Source organism: Serinus canaria, chromosome 3 (assembly GCF_022539315.1).
Source record: "Serinus canaria isolate serCan28SL12 chromosome 3, serCan2020, whole genome shotgun sequence".
NCBI lineage: Eukaryota > Metazoa > Chordata > Aves > Passeriformes > Fringillidae > Serinus > Serinus canaria.
In genome coordinates this window covers 74,132,065-74,154,755 of record NC_066316.1, presented here as the reverse complement: position 1 = coordinate 74,154,755, position 22,691 = coordinate 74,132,065, and the positions used below count along the sequence as shown (strand labels likewise).

The following is a 22,691-nucleotide window of genomic DNA, read 5'->3' as shown; positions in this document are numbered from 1 at the left end:
AGTGGGTTTTATTATAAAAGGGATCTTTGGTTAACAGTGGCAACTTGTACTTTCAAGTCTCATGAAGGTCTTGAAACAGAAATGAGGCATAATCAAATAGATTTTATTTCAAGCTGAAATGTTTTAAAGTATAATAGCTTTGTTGAATTAAGCAAATAAATAACATTGGTAACATTTCATGCTTAGTCAAATTTGGTAGCTTTTCTGATAGGGTTAACTTTGAGTTCTACATTTGTCCAAATATTTTGTATTTCATTTGTTTTTCTTGTCTGTCACTTCTGCATTTGCCTGAGATATTTATCTTATTGCCTTGCTTTTAATGTACCCAAGGGAAAAATAAAGTAGGCTAGTAGCCTTGTATTAAAAGCATGACTGATGGATCTATAGAAGCTCACAAAACCTTAGAGTGTTTTCAGGGATGCATTTGAAACTGGAGTTTAACAGCTTAACCATAACTCATTCTCCAGGTATTGGTGAAGTCTCAAATCAGAATGTAATGGTCCATATTTTTTTACAGCTGAAACTACAATGTTCAGGTACAGGAGTGCAAATAAAAGGCTGAGTTTGAGTTCAGCTTCTGCCTATGGTAGAACAGATTTTTTTTCATGCTGGATTAAACCTCAAAAACTATCAGGCTAACAAGGAAATTTGCCTGCTGGTGAAGGCAGTGTGGATCAGTGAGCAGTACAAAGTTCATTTAAGTAGGAGATTACTTTCCTGGAGGCTAATCAAGTTCAGCTGAATGTGAACTGTCTCAGGACCATTGCATGCCTTGTCTTTTGATCAAATTCTTTGGCCTTGTTTCCTGAAAAATAGATGCAGTTCCTACCGAGTTTCAAAAACCTTCACAGAATATTTGAGGTGTGACTACCCCAGTGGACAAGGGAAGAGCTACAGACATCATCTATCTGAACTTCTGTAAAGCCTTTCACCCAGTCTCTCACGACATCCTTGTCTCTAAATTAGAGAGCTGGATTCAATGGGGGGACAGGTAGATGGAGAAGAAAGTGTTTGGACATTTAGAGACATCCTTGTCTCTAAATTAGAGAGCTGGATTCAATGAGGGGACTGGTAGATAAAGAAGAAAGCGTTTGGACAGTTGCTTCCAGAGGTGAATGGCTCAGAGTTTTGATGGGCATCAGTGCCGAGTGATGTCCCTCAGGAGTCTGTATTTGGACCAGGGTTATTTAATACCTTAATCAAAGTGATTGAGTGCACCCTTGGCAGTTTTGCAGATGACACCAAGCTGGGTGTTGCAGTTTGCACACCTGAAGGATGAGATGCAATCCAGAGGAGCCTGGACAAGCTTGAGAAATGGGCTCCATGGGAATCTCATGTGGCTTGATAAGACCAAATGCAATGTGCTGCACCTGGGTCTGGGTGACCCCGGTATTAGGGCAGGCAGGGGGAGGGAGAGATGGAGAGCAGCCCTGCTGAGAAGGACTTGAGGGTGATGGAGGATGAGAGGCTGGACATGACCCAGCAATGTGTACTCACAGCCTGGAAAGCCAAATATGTCCTGGGCTGCATCCAGAGCAGCGTGGCCAGCAGGGAGAGGGAGGGGATTTCCCCCTCTATTCTGTTCTCATGAGATCCCACCTGGAGTGCTGCATCCTGCTTTGAGGTCCTCAGTATAGGAAGGACTTTGACTTGCTGGAATGAGTCCAGAAGAAGGCCATCAGACTGATTAGAAGAAAGGTGTGTCTGTTCAGCCTGAAAAAGAGAAGGATTCAGGGCATGTGTCCTTTCATTATGTAGAGAGACTCTTCAAGACAGCTGGAGAGGGACTTCTGATAAGGGCATTTAGTGATAGGAGAAGGGGAAGACTTTAAGTGAGAGAGAGTAGGTTTAGATTAGATATTAGAAGAAATCCTATACTGTGAGGACAGCCAGAGAATGTGGGGGTGCCCTGGCCCTGTAAGTCTTTAAGGCCAGGTTGGGGGGGCCTTTCAACAAGCTGGTTTAGTGGAAGGTGCCTCTGTCCATGGCAGGGGGGTTGGAACTAGATAACCTTTATGGTCCCTTCCAACCCAGACCAGTCTATGGTTCTTCACAAAGCCACAGTTTTGTGTCTTACTGGCAGCTACAGTTCTGATACCCCATTGCACTCTTAAACTGTAGTAACAAATAAGGGGAATGAGGGCTTGTTTTCTGGCCCTAAAAGGACTGGCATAACATGGCTTGTGTCAACATGGCTAAACCTCTGTGGGCATTTTGTCTTTGTCCATGCTGCCTATTTGGAACAGCTTGAGTTATCTCCTGGACCATAGTCTGGGCATTGCCTGGGAGAGAGATAGTTGGTAGGGGTCAAAGCTCTGCTGGAGCTGTGCTCCTTATGCACTGGAAGGAATTAGGGACAGTGACTGAGTTAGTGGCCTGATCCTGCTGAGTTTACTAAGTTAGGTATAGTAATAAACCCTGTATAAAGACCATGTTGGAATCTCTGTGTTAAAATAATCTCCTTAAGGTAAAGGTAGTAAGTGTACACAGAAGTCGTGTAGGAATGATTCCTGGTTTACAGATAGGATTCAGTTAAGTGTTTCTTTGTATTTGTAAGCTTAACTCATTGTGTGGAATATTATCCCTTGATCAGAATAAGAGCTGTTTTAGTAACCACGGTGTCTTTGGCTGGTTCCTATGCACAGGTCTGAAGTGTACAGGTTGTTACTGTAGCATGGTTGGAGGGCACAGAGCATCTTTCACCTGTCAGCATTCCCAGCCTTTCTGCAGGCAGTCAGTGTCAGGGTTGAGCGTACAGAAGGTGTGCAAATCTACCCCTCGGCAGACAGGTGGTGCTTTGCGACTTTACTCTCTTTATTCAGGAATTGGTATGTGAAAAGAACATTTTTCCAAAATATTTATCTAGTAGTGAATTTCTGAGAAGAGAAGCTTATCTCTCCCAGACAGCGAGTGCAGGTCTGCTTTCCCAAAGAGTAGGTGGCTGATGAGTAGCTTGCAGCTCCTGGCAAGCTCTGAAGCCTCACATTAGCTACTAGATGACAACAGAATATCCACTTCTAATTACATTTTTAATGGATAAGAAAAGTGGCTGAACTTGTTAGAAGTTTGGTTTTTTTTTTTTTTTAATCCCCAAGTATATTTCATGGCTGTGTCTTACTGTATTTGTTTGATAAAGCTTTTGAACTATTTGTTGCTTCTTTTCTGTTGTCAGTTTGGAAGAAGCCCTGGTATCACTTTAATTCAACAGAAATTGCAAAATCAGAAGGAACGACTGGATGATAAATGTCATTCTTGTTTATATTGGATGATTTCCAGGAAACAGATTTATGCCAAATTATGGTGGTTAAATCATGACAAGTACTAATATTTTCTGAAGAAATTACTTATTTGCAGCAAGCACTCAGTTCTTGAAGTCACCTGAGTCTAGGCAAAACACGGAATGATTTGGGTAAAGATGATGTTGTCATTCATAGGTGCTAAATAGTTAGAGAGGGTAGGGCTTATTTTTTCCTTTCATATTCAGCACTGCTTGGTGGACAGATTGCACATATGAAATCCAGTGGGCTTGTTGACTGTCTCAGCTTCTGCAGGTATCAACCAGAGTATAGAAAGAAGCTATCAGGGGTTATGATGAGAAGTGCTTTGTTGCTGCAGTTTCCCAAGGCCTAGTTTGGTAGCCTCCCAAAAGACATTGGGTATAGCACAAAACCTGCTGGGGATAAGTTTAGACTATTGTCACCTTATTTCAAAAGCTCTCATGCCTTCTTGGTGATTTCTCATGGGCAGTGCCTCACAGCACTGACTCCTTCTTCACAGCCAACAACTCGGCCTCTCTTCACAGCACAGCCAACAAACCCCAACTCTTTTGACAGCACAGCCAGCAAACCCCAACTCTCTCCTCAACCAGCTAACCCACTCTTTTGTAGCACTTGTCTTATTGGATACAGCTGTGGCCTTTTAAGGGCAGGCCTGTTCCTAATCTTTGGGGATTAGTACAGCTGCAACTCCTCAGGTGTGGGACTACCTTCTGCACTATTTTCTTACATTCTATCCCCCCACATTAGACTTTCTTCAGTAAGGGCAGATGGTAGAAGTGTTTGGTTTATTTGTTCACAGTTTACTGTTTAAAAACTCTGAGTGGTGTAGTTTTATAAAAAAGTGTGGGAGGGTGCCAAAGAATGGAGAATGGGGCTGATAAGTAGGGAAGGAGTAGTAAGTAGAGGTAGTGCAGCAGGAATGCAGCTTGGGAGGGAAGAGTGGGGGCAAAGAAGTTTAATGGAGATGAGAAGAAAGAGATTCTCTCAAGGATTCAAGAGACTGAGTACAATTGCTTAATTCCAGGGAGACACTGAAGACAAATGATCTGGAAAGTAAGGCTGGATGAAAAGGAGAGTTGCTCTCCTCAGTGGTATATTCAGGGAAATTCCATAGCACCTTGCCTGTCTTCAGTTTAGACTGTATGATATGAGAAACTGAGGTAATAACAAATTAAGGCAGGTTAGAGTGTCTGTATCTCCATCATTCCTCTTCATTTCATAAATTGACTACTGCATTGCTCGTGTTCCAGCCTGAGATGCTGATTTGAAAAGTATTGCTTATAAAAGATGGTTTTAGCTGCTCCTTCTTCTCAAAGTAATTGTGTGTGGCTTATTGCTCCTTCTTATACACGATGATACTATACATAGGTATTGCTTTTAGTGATACTCGTGCAGATTATTCTTTTCCCAAAGTCCAGTTACCTTTTTTATTGAATGATACCTTATTGTGTGACTCACTGATTTCACCTGAATGACTTAATTGAGAAGTATACATACATTGAAGAAAATTATTTTTCTCAGTTTATCTAGAATAAGCTTTTGTATTTCTTTAATGATAAAAGGACTCATTTACAAGATTGATTGCTGTGGTGTTACTGAAAACTTGATGTAGAGCTCATTCTGACTCTCAAGGCTGCTGCTATTTGGAATTCATATCCAAAATTGCTTAATGGCATTTCTGTTTTTTCCCATAGGCAATGTTCAGTCTCTGCATGGTTGAGAGTGAAGCTGATGAGGTGAATTTACATGGTGTCACAAGCCTTGGTTTAAAACAAGCCCTGGACTTTGCATATACAGGACAGGTATTGTACAGCCGTTCAAATTAAGAAACACGATCAAAAGCAACTGCAATAAAAACTGAGTATGACCTTTTTGGAGATGCTAGAAAATATTTTTCTTGTGCACTGCTCAGTACAAGCTATTTTGATTTAACAGATCTTAATTTTCTTTTACTGTGGTGGATTTTTTCTTTAGAAGGATTGTTTTATAAAAAACACTGCTTTATGTGCATCATTGTCAGGTAGGGAACCATGAAGGGCTTGCAAACCTTTTTTATGTTTGCCTGACTATTCATGAAACCTTAATGTGAGTTAAATCTCCGTATTAAATTAAATGTAAAGAAAAAAGTTTCCCTTGTAATAAATATTTATAAACTCTGCAGTGTTTGACAAATAATATAATTGAGGGGGAAAGTAGTCTCTTACTCTCTGGACAGATGGAGTTGAGGCATTTTTGTAAGTGCTTATAAGTATTACACGTCTTCATTTTGGCCCATTCATTATGGTACTTCAGAAAATGTGGAGTGATGCTCCTTTCCCTCTGCCTCTTACCAAAAAAAGCCCCTCAAAACAAAAACAAACAAAAAAAAAAAAGGAAGAAAAAAAAAGAGAAATATTTATGACCTGCCATATCTCTGTACTTTATGCTTGGAGAGTGTTGCTGTGTGACTTTGTCTCAGTTCAGAGTTCATGGATAGTGAGCTCAGAACACTCAGCTATTTTTGCTTTGGACTTTAAAATTCTAGATAACCAAACTATTTCTGGAATATCACTACAGCAGTTGAGTCCATTGACGCACTAGTGACGTTTATTAGTTAATTTTGAAAAGGAAGGCTTAAATCCATATTCTGAAGAGTTGTTGGACCATAAAAATTTTAGGCATCTGCTTCCATAACGTGAATTGAGTATATGGCCTTATGTGGGTTTTTTTGGTTTTTTGTTTTTATTTTTAAAGAAAACTAAGTAGAAATAAGGGGGGGAAAAAAACCTGTTTTAAAGGAGCTATTTTTGTCACCAGCCCAGAAAACAGTTATGCTTTAGCATTGGTCTTGGAGACTAGCACTTGAATTTCTTTAAAAAAAAATTGAGTTTGTGCTGTTTTGGAAAACATTATTTATTCAAAGATATCTTTGATATAAATGATAACCAGAGATGCCATATTATATTAGTGAATTAGCTGAAGATCTCAGTACGTAACTTGTCATTGCTATGCTTTTATTTCTTTCAGTTGAAAGCTTCTATTAAAAATTGAATGGTTTTGATAAAAATGAAAATGTTAGGTACCTATACATCATCATATTAGTAATTTAAAACTATAGGTTGATTTTTCTGAAGAGAAAACTCTGGTTAAATGAAAGTAGCATTTTAGAAGACGAGTTGTAATTGATTTCTATCTGACCCATCCCATCTTTCTGCAAAATTCAAAGTCTAACAAACCCATGTAAAATACATTGAGAGCCTTTGAAAGGATGGATGTGGCTTTTATGTAACCCAGCAAGTGACCCCAAGTTGCGTCCAAGATAAAATCCTCAGATCCCTAGGAATTATGTACCTTCTGTCATTGGTCCTTTAGAGACTTTTGAGTCTGTCATTTTTGGGCATAACCTACTTTGAATAAGTGAGTGGGTTTCCTGAGTTAAATATAGAAGTGCACGTATGTAGTCACTCATATAAGTGATTCTGGCTCTGTCGTGTGTGTCAGATACACCAAGTGCTACTTTGATGCACAGACAAATGAGAAGGATTCTGTAGGATTTGTCATGTAAAGATGCCTTTGAAGCACTACTCACTGAAATGTGGGTCTGAGAATCAGAGAATTAGCAGTGTCTCATTTCCCTTTCATCCTTGGAATTCTCTTCTGGCACTGTGTGTGTATTGAGCATTGCTTGTGTTCTGACTCAGACTGACAGAATCTGGATGAACATTTCAAGGTAGTGAGTGGGAGTAATCTACAAAGGCTATTAATAAATAACTGAATTACTCCATGCTTATATCAGAGAGTTCTGAAAACAGAATTGTCTTTAGCTTGATTTACAAACTCTTCCTGTTTTTAGAAGACAAACAAAATATTTCTCAGTAATCCAACAGTCACTTGTGCCATATATAACCTTATATTGCTCTGAAAATATGGGTATCAAGATGTGATGTGCCTCTTAAAAGTGAAAACCATGAACTCTCTCTCTCTTGGTTTTTTTTTTTTATTTTTTTAAATCATATTTGGCCAAAATGTTAGTTCAAAAAAACTGGTGTTTGCCTAGGTAACACTGTGGAACTCCCTAAAATATCCATGTCTAAACAGATAAGTAATTAGTTGCAGCTTTCTTCTCTTTATTTCTTTAATATACTACACTTACATTTGGCACATTATACTTCAAATTGAGTGCAACTTTCTGTGTAAACTAATATGCTGGAGACATCTGGTGGAAATACTTAATATTGCATGATGGCAATATTTGTTGTCTGCAGTTTTTTAAGGGTTATTAAAATGAAGAAATGTAATTTTTAGGATGACCGTGAAATCCGAAATTGAACTCTATTGTCCTTACCTCTTTTTGTTAATTTGAAATCTTCCTGTGGACTTCAAATACAACCTTCATTGTCCTGTCCACTTAGGCAGACAGTACCTTATTGTAATTACTGTTGAAAATATTTTGCTTTATAGGAAAAATTGATTGTTCAGAAGAAAAGAATGTTTCAAAAGTCAAGTTAAGTATAAATAATATAACTCCAATTGAACTAATCTATTACTATGGTCCTTAATAATTACGAAGAAATTTTGGTAGAGAAATAAATAAAAACCGGCAAAAGGAATGGCAGTAGACTTTGATTTTGTTCTTTGCATGTATGTTCTCAGTAATACTTTAATAATAAAATTTTCAGCAAAAAACCTCTTAGATATATTTAATCTTGTCCATAGGCATTTTACTATGTAATCCCCATATTCAGAATTCAGAGATACAACTTTTCTCCTTCTTGGATGACTCTTTTCTTGTTGTAGTTGCTGTATCCTTTCTTCCCAGAAGGGCTTTTAGGTCATTCTCTCTTTTACTTCATAGCTGGCAGTGGTCAGGCCAGGCAAGAGTCTCAGTGAGTAGATTACTCATCCTTTCTTCTTACAAGGGCATTTTGTGAGTGTCAGGGTGCCTTGGGAGGGAGATGGATCAAGTTACAAATCAATTTACAAACTATATGTTTTAGAATTCTCCTATAGAGAAGCATTTCTAGGCAAAGAGTTTGGAGCTCACAATTCCTGCTGTCAAAATAAGAGCCTAAGTGTCAGAGACTTATGGGCATTGTTGTCTACTCTTTTTTACTACCTTTTAAAATTTTAACTATTTGTTAGAGACATAATCTTACTTGGAGGAATGGGATAGCCACTAAATAGGCCAGTGTACTTGGCTGACAAGTCAACAAAAATGCAAATAGAGTCCCATGTGTACTGAAACGCTTCAGACTTGGATCTTTCTTCTTTGTTGATATGTTCTATCACATGTCTTTACCTATGGTAAAAAGTATTTTGTATTTAGATAGACTTTTATTTGAGGACTTCAGAACACTTTACAAAAGCGAGTAATCCCTTTCCTTATTTTTTTCCATCACAGGCAGGATATTAATTTGGGAGAAAATAACTTTCCAAAGAAAGCACAGGACACTGGTGGCTTCTTAGTACATAATACCAAGTTTTCCTAAGTCCTGTTTTCCTGAGTGGCTGCTTTGTTTATTCACTTAAACTCTAATATTTTGTTTTTATATGAATAGAAATTACATCTTCCTTAGGTTATAATATTATCCTGAATTAGTAAAGCTGAAATGAAAGAATTAGTGAGGAAGCCTTTACATATGAGGCTTCTTATGTTCAGCTCTTTCTCCCATAGTGAATTTTGAGGTAATTTGTCCTGTAATGCCTTCTTAGCCCAAGATTAACACAGCCTTACTTCCTAACCATGGCATGTTGAAATGTTTCCTTTTATTGAAAGCCACATACAAAGTTGCACTTACAATGATTCAAAAATAGGCTTTAAACTTTGTTATCAGCATATTTAACAGGTTTTCTTTTATTCACAAAGTGCTAATGTAGCAGCAGTGTTTCAATAAAGATAATATGAGTATATTATTCCAGTTACAAATCTAGAACTTCATTTTATCTCCAGGTATGTTGCTCCCAATATTATGCATTTCCAGTGTGAATCCTATTGCCTTTACTTTGTATTCAGGTAGTTTGAAACCTCTTATCCTCTTCACAGCTAGTGTTACTTTACCAAACAGGTTTCAGGAATTGGTCGAGTACCATCACATGATTTTTCAAATTTATGCACACAAACCTCTGATTGGTTAAAGTATTATCTTACAGCTCCTTTTAAAAATTGTTCTTTTAGCTTTATTTATTTAAAAAAAGCCATGAAAGAGTAAGAGATCTTAGATAGTAAAGAAATAGTAGAAATAATTATTATTTCTAAGTACAACTATTTCTCCTTATGATTTCTTGGATTCCTTTGTAGAATCTGGGCTTTCATCTCTCATCTGCTCCCTTCCTCATCTGGTGCTGACAGTTTTTCTAGTGATCAACCAGTATTTCATCTGCCTTTTTTAGTTAAGACCTGGATAAGACCGCTGTCAATATCTAAGTGCCCCTTATTGTGTTTATCCTCTCTTGTGGGTGGAGGTGTATTGCAAAGCTGTATTGTGATGGTTGATTTTCTTGGATAAGTGACCTGCTGCATCCTGTGCACAGAGCAGTTCCACTGGCTGCTTTTAGATTGAAATTTTTCAATTAAATTACCTGCTGTCCCTAGCAAAAATGAATTCAGCTCTTTTCTATGGGGGGCAATATGCCAAAGTGTTGGATAACTGAATACAACAGGTCTGTGTCTTACTGTAAATACTTAATATAATTTTTCAATCAATTTAAAAGCAAAAAATTATGAATTTCATACTTAGATTTGGGCACTTCCTTTTTCACTTCTCTCAGGATAATCTTCTTTCTGTGTCTAGCACTTGGGGTTACAGGTACTAGGTCCTTGGTTCACAGTCCAGCTAAAGATTGCCTAAAAGGCTTAGACTAATGCAGAACTTTAATTAACTCACTTTATGTAATTTATTGTAGAGAAAATTGAATATTTCACTTTTTTTGCTCTGGACAGGAATTTAGCTAGAGACAAGAAAGCTTTCCTAGTGCTGAAAGTGGTCAAAGTAATGAAACACCTTCCCAAAGAATAGTGAATTTGCTTAGTCTTTCTTTTCCAAACCCTCTTTAATTATAGCAATGGTACTTTAAGGTGGTGTGAAGCTAAGTCAGGGAAAGTTCAGGCTGGACATGATGAAAAGGTGGCAGGTCACTGGAACAGATTCTCCAGGGAAGTGGTCATGACACCAAGCTTGTCAGAGTTCAAGGAATGTCTGGACATGTGTCTAGTTTTGGACAGTCCTGCAATTAGCAGGGAGACAGGACTAGATGATCTTTATGGGTTCCTTCCAAATTGAAATATTCTATGATTTTATGATGTGTATGCTGTGCACTTAACATGGATTTTCTTCTAATTTCCTGGAAAATTCTTATGATGTATCAGAGAAATGCTGGTCATTATGCTTTTTGGCCTTGGCTAATGAGACATCTGGATTTTGTAGCAAGTGCTACCAGACATGGTGTGCCAGGGCTTTGGGCAGTTGCCTGCAGGGGACTGGAACATTCTTTCCTCACTGGCTTTTTTTAAGCAGCACTTGTCAATGTGCAAGGAGCTCAGTATTCAACTGAACCATGAATGAGCGGGGAGACAGGCAGAAGTGCTATCTGGTTGGGAGTGAAATGCAATCTAAACTACTTTAAAAGAAAAGTTAAGGTGTTTGATTGCTCTTAGGCACACGGAATGATCTCCATCAGGCAAAAAACAACTGATACTTGTGTTTGATGCCTGTCTTGTTTGAAATGCCAATCACTGCAAGTGGAGTCAAGGAGGAATTTTTTTTTCATCAGAGTGACAGGAATTTAGAATTTTTTTTCATGTTTTCTCCATTAGATTCCATGCAGTTTACTTTCTAGAATTTTCTGACTGGGCTGCATATTTCCTTATTTTTGGAAAATGGGACTTAGGAGAACTTGGTATTAAGCACTAAGAAGCCACTAGTGTGCTGTGCTGTCTTTGGAAAGTAATTTTCTCCCAAATTAAATATGGCTGCATATTTCCTTACCGTTACAGCACAATACTGGTGTGTTTTTAATGTGAATCATGCCACCATCACACTTTTCCATTGTCCCACAAACAGCTGGATGGAAATGGGAAAAATATGGGGGATATATGAGTAGCTGGCAAGAAGGTGATAAAAGTGCATCTTCAACCTGCAGTTTAGCCTTCTTGGGCCTAAAGCAGCTATTATTTAGTGTCTCTGAAAATGTGTGGATAAATATAGTGGCCTGTAGTATTCAGAGAATAGAATGTTCTAGTTGTTCTTTCCAGATATAAACCTCATGAGACTCCACAGATGTGACATTTATTCTGGATCTTAACTTCTCCCTCAGGCTCTAAGTTGATTTGTTAGAAAGGACAGTTTAAGGAGTTTCCTTTTCATTCTTTTCTGACTGTTATTGCCCTGTTTGCTCTGACCTTTTTTTTTTTTTTTTTTTTTTTGATAGGCCTATAAGGCTTTGCTTAGGGAGCATAGGTTCAGGAGGCATTAAAAGAGTAGGAGGACATTTTTGATCTGGACAATGTGGAGGTGAGGCCTGAGTAGTTGTTCTTAGGAAAGGTTGGTGGTTCTTATACACTCTGTTGCCCCAACTCTCAAAGAAGATTGAAGAGAGAGGAAGGATACATGATACCAGTTAAGTATTTTCCCATGCTTACCCATTGTCCTAAGGTGTTGGAGGGGATGCAGGTTGAGTTGGAAAAGGAAGAGAGAAATCTTGGGCTAAGAGGGAATAAATACTAATTTTGAACTGCTGGCTGGAAGGTAAAAATATGGGGCAGAGTGTTAAGGCCCCTGTGTTTCTACAACTATGGGGCTGGTTATAAAATTCCTCAGTATTGTGCTTTACGAAATCAGGTTTAATTTACCATTTTCTAGTTCTTGCATTTGAAGAGAAACTTTCTGCAATATATCCATGAAGTATAAGTGGATAAGTTTTTGTATGCCTAAAAATAGTGGATCTAAGAAATTATGTAATCTGTGACCTCAGCATTCTGTTACAGACAGCCAGATTTTGCATCTCTTCAATCCTTTGGGCTGTGGGTCTGACCAAAGTAGGGACCAGACTGTATTTTATGTATCCTCTCTGGGGGGGGGTTGTGGCATGATGGAGAGTAGAAAGGCAGCTTTGAGGAACAGGTTTCCTGTTTGAAAACAGTCATTGGCAGAGCAAAGTAGTTTGTCAAAGTAAATTAGTTTGAAAACAAGCAGTGTGTCAGGCTTGATGGCTTAGGAAAGGAAGTTACTCATGTATCACAAGATCTGCCTGTTGTATACAGGGAAAAGGTGCTTTAGGGGTTTTTTTTTCTTTTTTCATATGCCAGAGAAAAGTCAAAAATATAATGAAAATTAGCCCCTTGAAATAAGGATTGGATAGAGGAGTGATTGTAAGGTGCAGCCAGGTGCAATACCTGAATTGCATCTAATTAATCTTAATGTAAAAATAATGCAGCAACCAGTCTAATACAGCCTGTGTCATGAGAAAGCACATTCTTCACTGGTGCAGGTTGCAGTTTTTGTCTGAATTGGATGAGTCCAAATTACTCTTAAGTTTCTGCCCCAGCAATTATGCCTCATAATGCTTGGGTTGAGGATGGATTACAGGATGATTAAGCTTCTCTCTCTTTTTTCCCACTCAAATTTATGATGAATTTTGAAGTTGTGAATCTAAAGAAGACCTTATTTTCACTCTCCTTAATTTGCAATAGGCATCATTCTGTAGACCTCAGATCTACTGTTTTGGGAGTTAGACAAGCAGAGGAGAGTCGGTCACTGTGGTGTGCATTTGATGGTATTTATGTGCATTTACTGTTAATATTTAGCTGGAAGGCCTGTATAAACACCTGTGCTGGTAATGAAAAAAACCCAAGCAATTTCTTTTGTGCATAACAGCTCAAAGGTGTGGAATAATTGTGAATTACCCCAGTTTCAGCAGAAGGAAGGCTTGCAATATTTTCTTCCTTCTTTACTTATCATTTTCTTTTCTTTGTGGATTTTACCAGCATGCAGTTTCCCAATGGTGAACATTTAGCATAAATGAAACAGTATTTTTTGCCTATATCCAAATGAATGTTGAATAAAAGTTCATATAGTTCACTTTAAAGCAAAGTTTTGTAAAAGATAATCTAGACTTTCCTCCCTTATCTTGGGAAGCACAAAAGTGATTCTGTTTTCTCAGCAGAAAATTGCTTGCATGGTAAAGGAGGGCTGTAAAAATGGAACAACATGTAAGAAATACATCTGCCATTTTGAAATGAACTTTTGTTGATGGCTTTGTGCAAATCATCTCTAGACAGTAGCCAGCCACCCTCTTTGCCTTTTGTCCTACTTCTTATCTCAGAATGCTACTAGTATTATTTGTAAATGGATTGCTGTAGCTTTAAAATATATTAATATTATCACAGTTAGGTATAGTTTGTCTATGCCTACAAGGTACTGATCTGCTTAGGGTTCTGGTTCTCTGGCTGACACTTAGTAAGTAATGTGCCATAGGATGGCAGCTTCCTCAGTGTCAATCATGTCTGAACAAAAAACACTGCAGGGTCTTTACCAGTTTGTTTAGTCTGACCTTGAGTTCTCACTTGAAAATACTTGAGAGCGACATGCTTTTATTTTTTGTTTGTTTTTAATATCTGTGTGTGTTGGAGATATTTTTGTTACTGAAATCCATCCTAACTTTCTGTTTAAATGCCTCTCATCATTCATAGCAACCTCAGTAGCACCAGCCAAAAACCTGGATTCTGCTGGGCCTGCTTCTCATTTACAGTAGGATCCTTACGTGGATTTCTGGCTAGATAAAGAACCTTCACGTTTTATATAGTATGTAAATGATATATAATGTTCACTTAAAACCTATAATAATAAATGTAGTGACTTGCAGAAGCATTAAGGTTTTCATACTGCCAGAACTCAATGTAAATGAGTTCTTGATATAAGCAAGGATCAACTGCCTTCTCTCCTCCTCCTAATACATCCATTATGTTGGAGATGTTGTGGTTTTGCTTGAAGAAATGCATACACTTTTTTTTCATTTTCCTCAAAAATAGGTAAACTACAAAAGATGCAGTTGAGTGTCTTTCCTTTTGTTTTCCATTTTCCTTATTCCGCTGCACTTGAGGTATACAAGTGATTCTATGAGTTAAAACTGAATTGTGTGAGCAGGAAGAAAAGACTCTGAAAGCAAGCTCTACTTCCCTGTGGAGCAGTGAGAGACTGACCTCATGTGGTGTGAAAGCAAAGTTGCCAGGGGAAGTACAAGGATAAAATTGAATAAATCAAGCAGCTTTGAAAATTTAATTTTTCTCATGCATTTCTGATTTTTTTTTTTGATGTTGTGCTACTTAAAAGAGTTTAGTCTAGATAGTTTGTAGTCTGATTGCTAATAAGAAGTTGACCAGTGTCTGTATTCCCAAAGACATTTTTGTGTCCCAAAAGGGATGCTCTAACAAGCTGACCCCAAGACAGCGGTCTATGAGCTGTGGCCCAATTATCCTTACCACTGCCTGTACATGATTTTAATTGAAATGAGTAGGAGTTTCATGTGAGCAAGTAGCTGAATAATCAGTCTTGGTTTCCAAGCCCTTTCTGGCACTTCCCCAGCAACATGCTCATTGTGCTTTCAGAGCCCTGCTCTCTAAAATGAAGACAGTGGTTAGGAAAATTATAAAGTGGCACCATGCAGAATAGGCAGGGTGTTCCCAGTCTGTATATGTTTTACATGCATGAATAATATTATTAGTGGAGACTTCTGAGTCAATTCTGTTGGCCTGATTCATCAGTGTATGTGGAGGGATCTAAGTATACAGATAACAAAAGGAGGTTCTGTTACTTTGAAAAGTCTCCTTCTTAAACAGCACACGTTTAGTTTCAAAGGATTTAGGGGGTATTGTGACTTAGGGATTCTCACAGGAAAAAGAAAATAACAAAAAAAAGTTTAAAAATCCTTTGGGAAATTCAGGTGAACTTCAGAAAATCTGTCCCTATTCTGTAAAGTCTTCCCTATATGCTTAATTGTATTCTGTTCTTTATACTGACTTAAATATCTGAAATAACAAAGGCCTTTAATATGCTCTACAAGTACTCTAAGTACATCTTCCAGATGACAAACCTTCCATTTTCTTCTTTACAGATCCTCTTGGAACCAGGGGTGATACAGGACGTCCTAGCAGCTGGGAGTCATTTGCAGCTGCTGGAGCTTCTCAGTTTATGTTCTCACTATCTCATTGAGGTGAGGCTTTTTGGCCTGATCAGCTGTTTCTGTTTGGCACACTTTTGTTTCAAGCCTAATTTTAGTAGGAGACTATTAGTACAATACCTGGTGTAATCTAAATGGCAAAAACTGGATTTCAGGAGATCTACATTTTGGGTGTAATTTGGGTATCAGTTTATAGTCGATGCTTTACCCTTCCATCCATTTGGTCCATTTCATTCCTGAAAACAACAGGAGTCCACTAATTAATATCAGCACATGGGAGTTTGATTCCCCCTTTTACCAGGGAATTTTCTTTCTTCTCCTTCTGTGTACCAAATGTGAAGATATTTCCCTATTAGGATCATGATTGTTGCGACAAATTCAGATGTGTAATTCACAACAGAATATTGACAAGTATTCCAGGGCACTACAACCTCTCACTGAAGGAATAGGGATATTTTATATTCCTGTTTAATAAAATAGGAATATTTTAATGGTACCTTCTTCTCAATGAGCCTTATGCCTATAATGACAATGCCTTTATCAAACAAAAAAATTGAGTTGTGGTAAAGATTTGTTTTTTCTGCTTGGCTTGTATAGGAAATAGCTTATGATGGCAGCAAGAACACAGCTTTGATGGGTATTTGTGAAAAACCTTCTAAAATAAAATGGCAATAGCAGTTCTACAGAACTGTTTGCCCCTCTCAGTAACTTTTCATCACTGTTTCTGAAATGGGATGTGTTAACTGCACCTGGGCAGCACTTGGGCATGGAGATGCACATCAGCACAGTGCTCTCAGTGTGCACTTGCCTTCCAACAGTGTAACTGCCTTTGAACAGTGGGAGTGTGCTTGGCAGCACGCTGAGCTGCTGAGCACCAGGGGCAGGCAGCATCTCATGTTAAGATCTTCAGGATGTGCTTGATGGTTTTGTGTCTTACAGGGAAAGAATCTGTTCTTTGAGTGTTAACCTTAGGAAACCCTTCAAAATGTATATTCAGATTATAAGTTGGTATTAATTTGTGCATTATAAATTGATCAGAAAGTTAAAGGAGCTGACAGAGGCCTGCAATTGGTTTTGTTTTTTGGGTTTTTTCAGGAATGTAGGAAGGGATTTAATTTTTCTGAGAAAACAGACATTGATTGTGATGGGAAGGATTGTTGGTTTGAGAAATAAGAACTGTGAGATACCAAGCAAGCCACAAAACCATTTGACCTACTTATTGTTGGGCAGGCATGGGAAGGGGTTACTGTAATGAGAAAGATACAAATCTAACACTGGTAGTCATATACAATGTATTGAATGGTCCTCAAATAAACCATTCAGTGTGAGTATGTCTCTGATGCTCATGTGGCTCTTACTTTGTCAGAAATTGAACTAAAGAGACTATTACAGCAAAGAAGCTACAGAAAATATTAAAGAGTAGGAAAGAGGTTGTTGTGCTCATCAAGTAGGGATGTGAGAGGATGTAGTTATATACTCAACATAAACCCTTGTGCTAACTTTTTCTGTTCAGGCTAAACTAAAATTTCTTTTCTATTACCTGTGTTGAGTAGCCTCTGGTATTTGTAGCTCTTCTCTTAGCACTATCTTAATACTTTTAATCCTGATGCCATTCCAGGGGAAAGACAGACAACTAGAGAGTTAGCAGTGCTTTGAATCTCGTCCTTAATGTGCAAGCTACAGTCAATTATTTAGAAATAGATTGCTAATTAATTAAAAAAACAAATCAACCCCAAAATCACGCTAGCCCCACAAAAAAACCCAACACTTTGGAGTTAGTGAATATGCCCTTCAAATGACTCTGTAGTTAACAGAGCAGTAAAAATTTTTTGGACATGACAGAGAAACCTTTGGGTTGGAAAAGCCCTTTAAGATGAAGTCCAACCACAAAACAACTTGCAAAAGAATCAGAGGCATTTTAATTCCTCTCCTGCTAATGCTTTCCCTGTTGATCTCGTGTCTTTTGATGCATTTTGTCTCATGAATATGTTTATTTGCATGTTTTTTTCTATTTCTACAACTTACTGTGTCTTTCATGAGTCATAGAAACCACAGCTTTGTGGTCTGTAGTTGCTGTAGGATGTGGGAAAGGTGTGGAAAAGCACTGTTGTGCCTTGAATAGTGTGCCAGGGTAGGACAATTTTTACACTGTGCTAAAAATTAAGAGGAAGTGGGACCCAGTGTCCAGATTTACAGTAGTGGGGGTAGGGAATAAAGTAGTGGATGAAGGGGGAAAAAAGAGAAGAGTATGTATTGGAAGACAGAGAGCAGTGCAAGTTCTGTAACCTATTTTTGAATCAGCTTCTCATCATAAAGGTTTGGAATCTACATGCACCTCTGTGAGGTGGCTGTAGATGATATCATGTTGGGATTTAGGCTGTGTTTTACTCTTTTTGCAGTTTTTTTTGACAAGTTCACGTCAGCAAGGCACACATGTAGACAGATCTGCAGTCTGAATAGATCCCAGTAAGAGTTTACCTGTCGTGTTTGTTTTGTATGGTTGCAGTCCATGCAAGTAATCAGCCTTGAGTCGTGGCTACAAGTCTTTTTAGCAGAGGTCAACGAGGTATTGCACGTTTAAACTGTGATATCTTTCAGGTCCCAGCTAATTAAATCAAGTATTTGTTTATGTTCTACATATTACAGTGTGACTTTAAAAAATAGCTCTTGCTTTATTTTAGTACTATCTGCAAATAAAATCCAAGTAGGTAAAGAAGGCTTCCTTAAAACCACTTATCCTGTCTGCAGTTGGTAACTGGGGTGTCTTGTCACCCCACATGCTGTGATACAGATGATGAATGAGTGTGCCAGAGTTCTTCATTTACACTGGTGCTGAATTTCTTTCATGCTGTTTTGAATTGTTCAGATATCATGAACTTAGCTTAGTTTAGCCTGAATTCAGGAAATACAGTGTGTGGGATCTGGCTGTCATTTATTGTTGTGTAATGATGACACAGAGTTTTAACTGGTTAGGATTGTCTCTAACTGTTTTGATTAGACCAAGCTTTTCCTGTATGAGTGCTGCTCTTATTGTTAGCACTTGTTCCAGCTCTTCTCTAGATGTTGCAGCCTGACAGTTCATTGGAACTGTCTTGAACACTTTCCTCTCTTTTTGATACTTTTATCTGGGACCTGTAATAATACCATGCATTTCAATAAGGATGGGTTTTTTGGCTACAAATGCAATTGGCATTGCCTGTTCATGTGTCTGTTTCAAGGCACATTGGTAGTCTATGAGGTTCCAAAGAATACTGTAATGATCTGATTCATCTAAGATGGTTGCTCAAGTGTCTGATTGTCAAGAATTATTTCTGGTTCACTGGGGACAGATTTTCTAGCCAATGCTGACTTTTATATTGGCTGGCCTTTAAGGAATTTTCTCTTGGTTGTCTCAGAATAAACAAAATGTTATTTTGACGATGACAGATCCTCCTTTTTATAGACTAAACAGCTTAGAGAACTTTAATTTTTTAATGAATAAAAAAAACCTTTAAAATTTTGTTTAAATTGCATTTATGGCAATTTTTTATAAGAGTTCTAAATCAAAGGAAAGACAGGAAAAAGGAGAGGAACACTTTCTCCCTACCCTCAGTTAGGCAATGCAGTGGAGGTTTCTGACAACACTGCTAGTTTATTAAATGCATTTTATCATCTATAAACTTCTCATTATCAAATGTTCTGCATTTTGTATTTTCATTTGAAAACTCATGCTCATTCTAGTTTGATAATTTACTAGTTTTCATTTTAAAACTGTGGTAAATCGTATTTTCTTTATTTGCAAACCACAGAATTGCCCAAGTATTCCTTAACTTTTGGTCTTAATTCCAGCTTTGTGTCGTGCAGACTTCTCCCCCCATATCAGCATTGTCATACCTCGAATTTTGATTATTCCTCAACCTCTCCTGTTTGGGATTTTGTTTCTAGCTTCATTTGTAGAAGGGGACTCTTTTGAAGCATGCTGATGTATTTTATTTGATATACATACATATTCATGAATCTCTCATGTCATCTGCATAATTCTCAGGTACATTAGACACTGAAACAAGGCTTGTAAGAGCACACATCTGTCTCGGGCTGAACAAACAGTAAGGCAATCAGCTTTTCTTAGCTGCTGCAGAGGTGTGGGAGAGCTAAGGACTTGAACTTTGTGTGCCTTCAGTGGCCCTAAGGTCTGTGAGCACTCACACAGCATTTACTTGCAGCCTGCACATCCAATTCTCTTAGGTTCTTGTTTCCCAAGTTCCTCCTCCAGCTCAGGCTGGTTGTCAGTTTTGGCTGAGGTTTTTTTAAAGGAGGCTAATGCAGAGAGCTGCAGCCAATAGGCAAACTTTGAAATATAACAGCAATGGGTTGTCTAAATATCTCCTTTGCCTTTTAAAAGTGGGCCATATTTGTCACGTGATATGGGAAAAAGCAAGAGATAAGTAGTTAAAGGCATTAAATGTGGTGGCCATCTGAAAAGGGACTTTTTAAATGGAATGTAGAGAACATGGTATTAGGTAATGTGTTTGTGATGACCTATTTTGCACTTTAAAGCTTGTGAATGTTTTTCTGAAGGATACATGACAACTTTATTCTTATGCAAGAGAATAAATGTGTTAAAACATTTATTCAGAACATAAAAATGTTTGTTTCATGAGTCTGTCTGAGTTACATAACTGGTTGTAGATCTAAGAAATTTTGTCTTTTTCCTCAACTGTTTGTGTATTCAGTACCAGAGAGCCACAATCTGCAAATTATTTCAACAATCAAAGAGTCTTGATAAGGAGGGAATGCTATTGAGAATATAAGTTTTTAATGGAATTTCCTTCTACTGATCAACAACAGCTCAGTATTGTGTGGGTAGTAATTGGTTTTTAAAGCAGAGGTTGATTTCCACTGGTATTCAGGGATCTGGGATATTGAACTGCCCATAATTGAAATCTCAAAGCTAAGTGATTTTTATGTCTATTCTGAAGTACAATTTTTTTTTCAGTGGAGTTCTAGGTACATCCTGAATTACAGTCAAGGTATGATAATTGTGGGTGAAGAGTTTAGAAGTTGCAGAGCAGTCCCAAGCAAAGCTTAGACTCATTTCTGAGACGCAGGATATGGCATGACTGTTAGATTGCATTTAGATTAATGTTCTCCTGCCAGATTAGGCACCTTTTGTGAAGAACAAATTAAGTTTACACACTGGACAGAGTTGGGGATATAATTTATGTTGTGTATATTGATTGGTCAGTGGCATAGTTTCAGTACAGACTTATTTGAAGTGACTTAAGTCCTTGTACTTAATTCTGGAAATTATTTCTTATTCTCATAGTTCTAGGAGGAGCAGGTATAGTAGACATGAGCAGTGATGATCCTGATTGCCACAGAAGTTATTCTGACTTGTAAAAATTCTTCTTGGGTTCCTAAATGGTTTTTGTGTCAAGTCAACTTGAAGCTTTGATGCCAATTCTCCTGTTAGTGTTAAGTCCATTAGGTTCCCTGCTAAGTAAATGGTAAATCCGGTAAATGTACCAGATTACTTTTTAGAAGCTTCATTACATTAAATGGAACTCTGCTTGCTTACTACTGATGTCAGTCATGCCATCTTTGAAGACAGCTAATTTAAGATAAAAAAAACCCAACGTTTTAGGGGAGTGACTAAAATAAGCTTGGGCACAGCACTGTACAACAGCAGTCAACTGGAGTTTTCTTGGAACTGCCTCTGTCCTGCTCTGGATTCTTGTATATAAAAACAGACAGTAAGGAGGATCAGATCTGGGATACAAACATAAGGTTAATCAACTGACAAATCCTTCTGGAATAATTCATGGTAATAATTGAAGCAGGCAAATTGTCTTGGGTAGGGGCATTTGGTTTTTAACCTTCTACTCTAATGGTCAATTTAGGCTTAAAGAACAATTTTTTTTCCTGGTTTACAAATTCCTAATGATCTAAATATTTTCTTCTTGTAATTTTAAACTATCTGAATGTGTTGTAGATTGAAATATGCTACTGATTTTAAATGGAAGAGGCTACAAATGAATTTGTGTGTGGATTAAACGGAGCGTGCATGGTTTATGTATGTGGGTAAGCCAGAGCTTCAATGCTATTTATTTTTCTGAAACCCAACTTCTCCATTTGGAACGGTGCCAATGACAATCCCAACTTTCACTAAGATAAACTCCTTCAGAGATGAATTAATTCCTACACCAGAGATTGAGAGCATCACCTTTGTATTGCTAGAAGCCCCAGATCAGTTGGGATTTTAGCTCCTGGGTTTTTCATATAGAGCGAATTAAACTGCTAGAAAGAAAATCTAAAGGTCATCTAGCAACCGAGGCTTGCTTTTTTTAACTAACGCTGAGTTTTTTAATCTAAGTACATGCATGCACACTCTGCACACTCCCCTCAATCCCCCAGAATTAGTCACCACCAGCAAGCTTAAGTCTACCAACTTTATCCTGTGGTGAAGTAACCTTCCCATGCTAAGAATACAAAGTAGACAAAAATAATGTCTTACATTTTCCTGTTTATAAGTGTTACGCAACCAGTTGTTGCTGTGCTAGCCTGCTATTTTTTGAAGGAGCAAGTCTTGTCAGCTGTTGTCATTGAGCTATTGATAGTCATTAGAACAGTTCTTGGACAAAACTCAGAATAACTTGGGGAATTTTTTTCTGTTATCTCTTTAATATACGGATAAATTACAGAGATAATAATCCATATATATGAAATGTGGTTGCACTAGTGAGGATTCCAACTTAAAATGGGACTCAGGAAAAAAATGATGGTGTTTTTTTTCCATTTTTCAATTAGTATCAGTGAGGAAAGTGAAAATATACCAAAGTGGCAATACCCAGTCACTTGGAATCCCATTCTTACTGTAATCCACTTGCTGCTATTTATCTGCAGTGTGAATTGAAACTGATGATGGATGTGTAAAAAAATGATGCTGCAGGATCTAGGTTAGCTGTTGCTGGTGAGATCAAAGCTCCCAAGCTGTCTAGGTAGTTGTATGGATACACATTGCCAGTCCTCTGCAGCAAAGTTACAGGAGAGGTCACAAGTTGGGAAGAGACAGTTAGTGCTGTATCTGCCATCTCTTTGCAGGTTCTGCCAGGAAGGGAGAGAAGCTTTGGTGTGTGTTTGAAATGGGAGCAGGGAAACTGTATTGCTTCACCGTTTCCCTCCCTGCCCTTCTGATGTCGTCATTCTAGCCAGTGTGGACTCTTTAAATGACCTTTCTGTCCGTCATTCCCTGAAAGATTACTGGAAAGATTCCAGAAGCAG

General features: G+C 38.0%; 1 protein-coding gene across 1 annotated transcript in view; it reads left to right on the top strand.

The window, feature by feature from the left end:
- KLHL32 (kelch like family member 32) overlaps positions 1-22,691 on the top strand; it is a 95,052-nt gene that overhangs the window by 17,087 nt on the left and 55,274 nt on the right. Inside the window, exons 3-4 of the mRNA XM_009093408.4 lie at positions 4,973-5,080; positions 15,366-15,464. Of these exons, the coding sequence (XP_009091656.1) occupies positions 4,973-5,080; positions 15,366-15,464 (207 nt within the window). The remainder of the gene's footprint in view (positions 1-4,972; positions 5,081-15,365; positions 15,465-22,691) is intronic.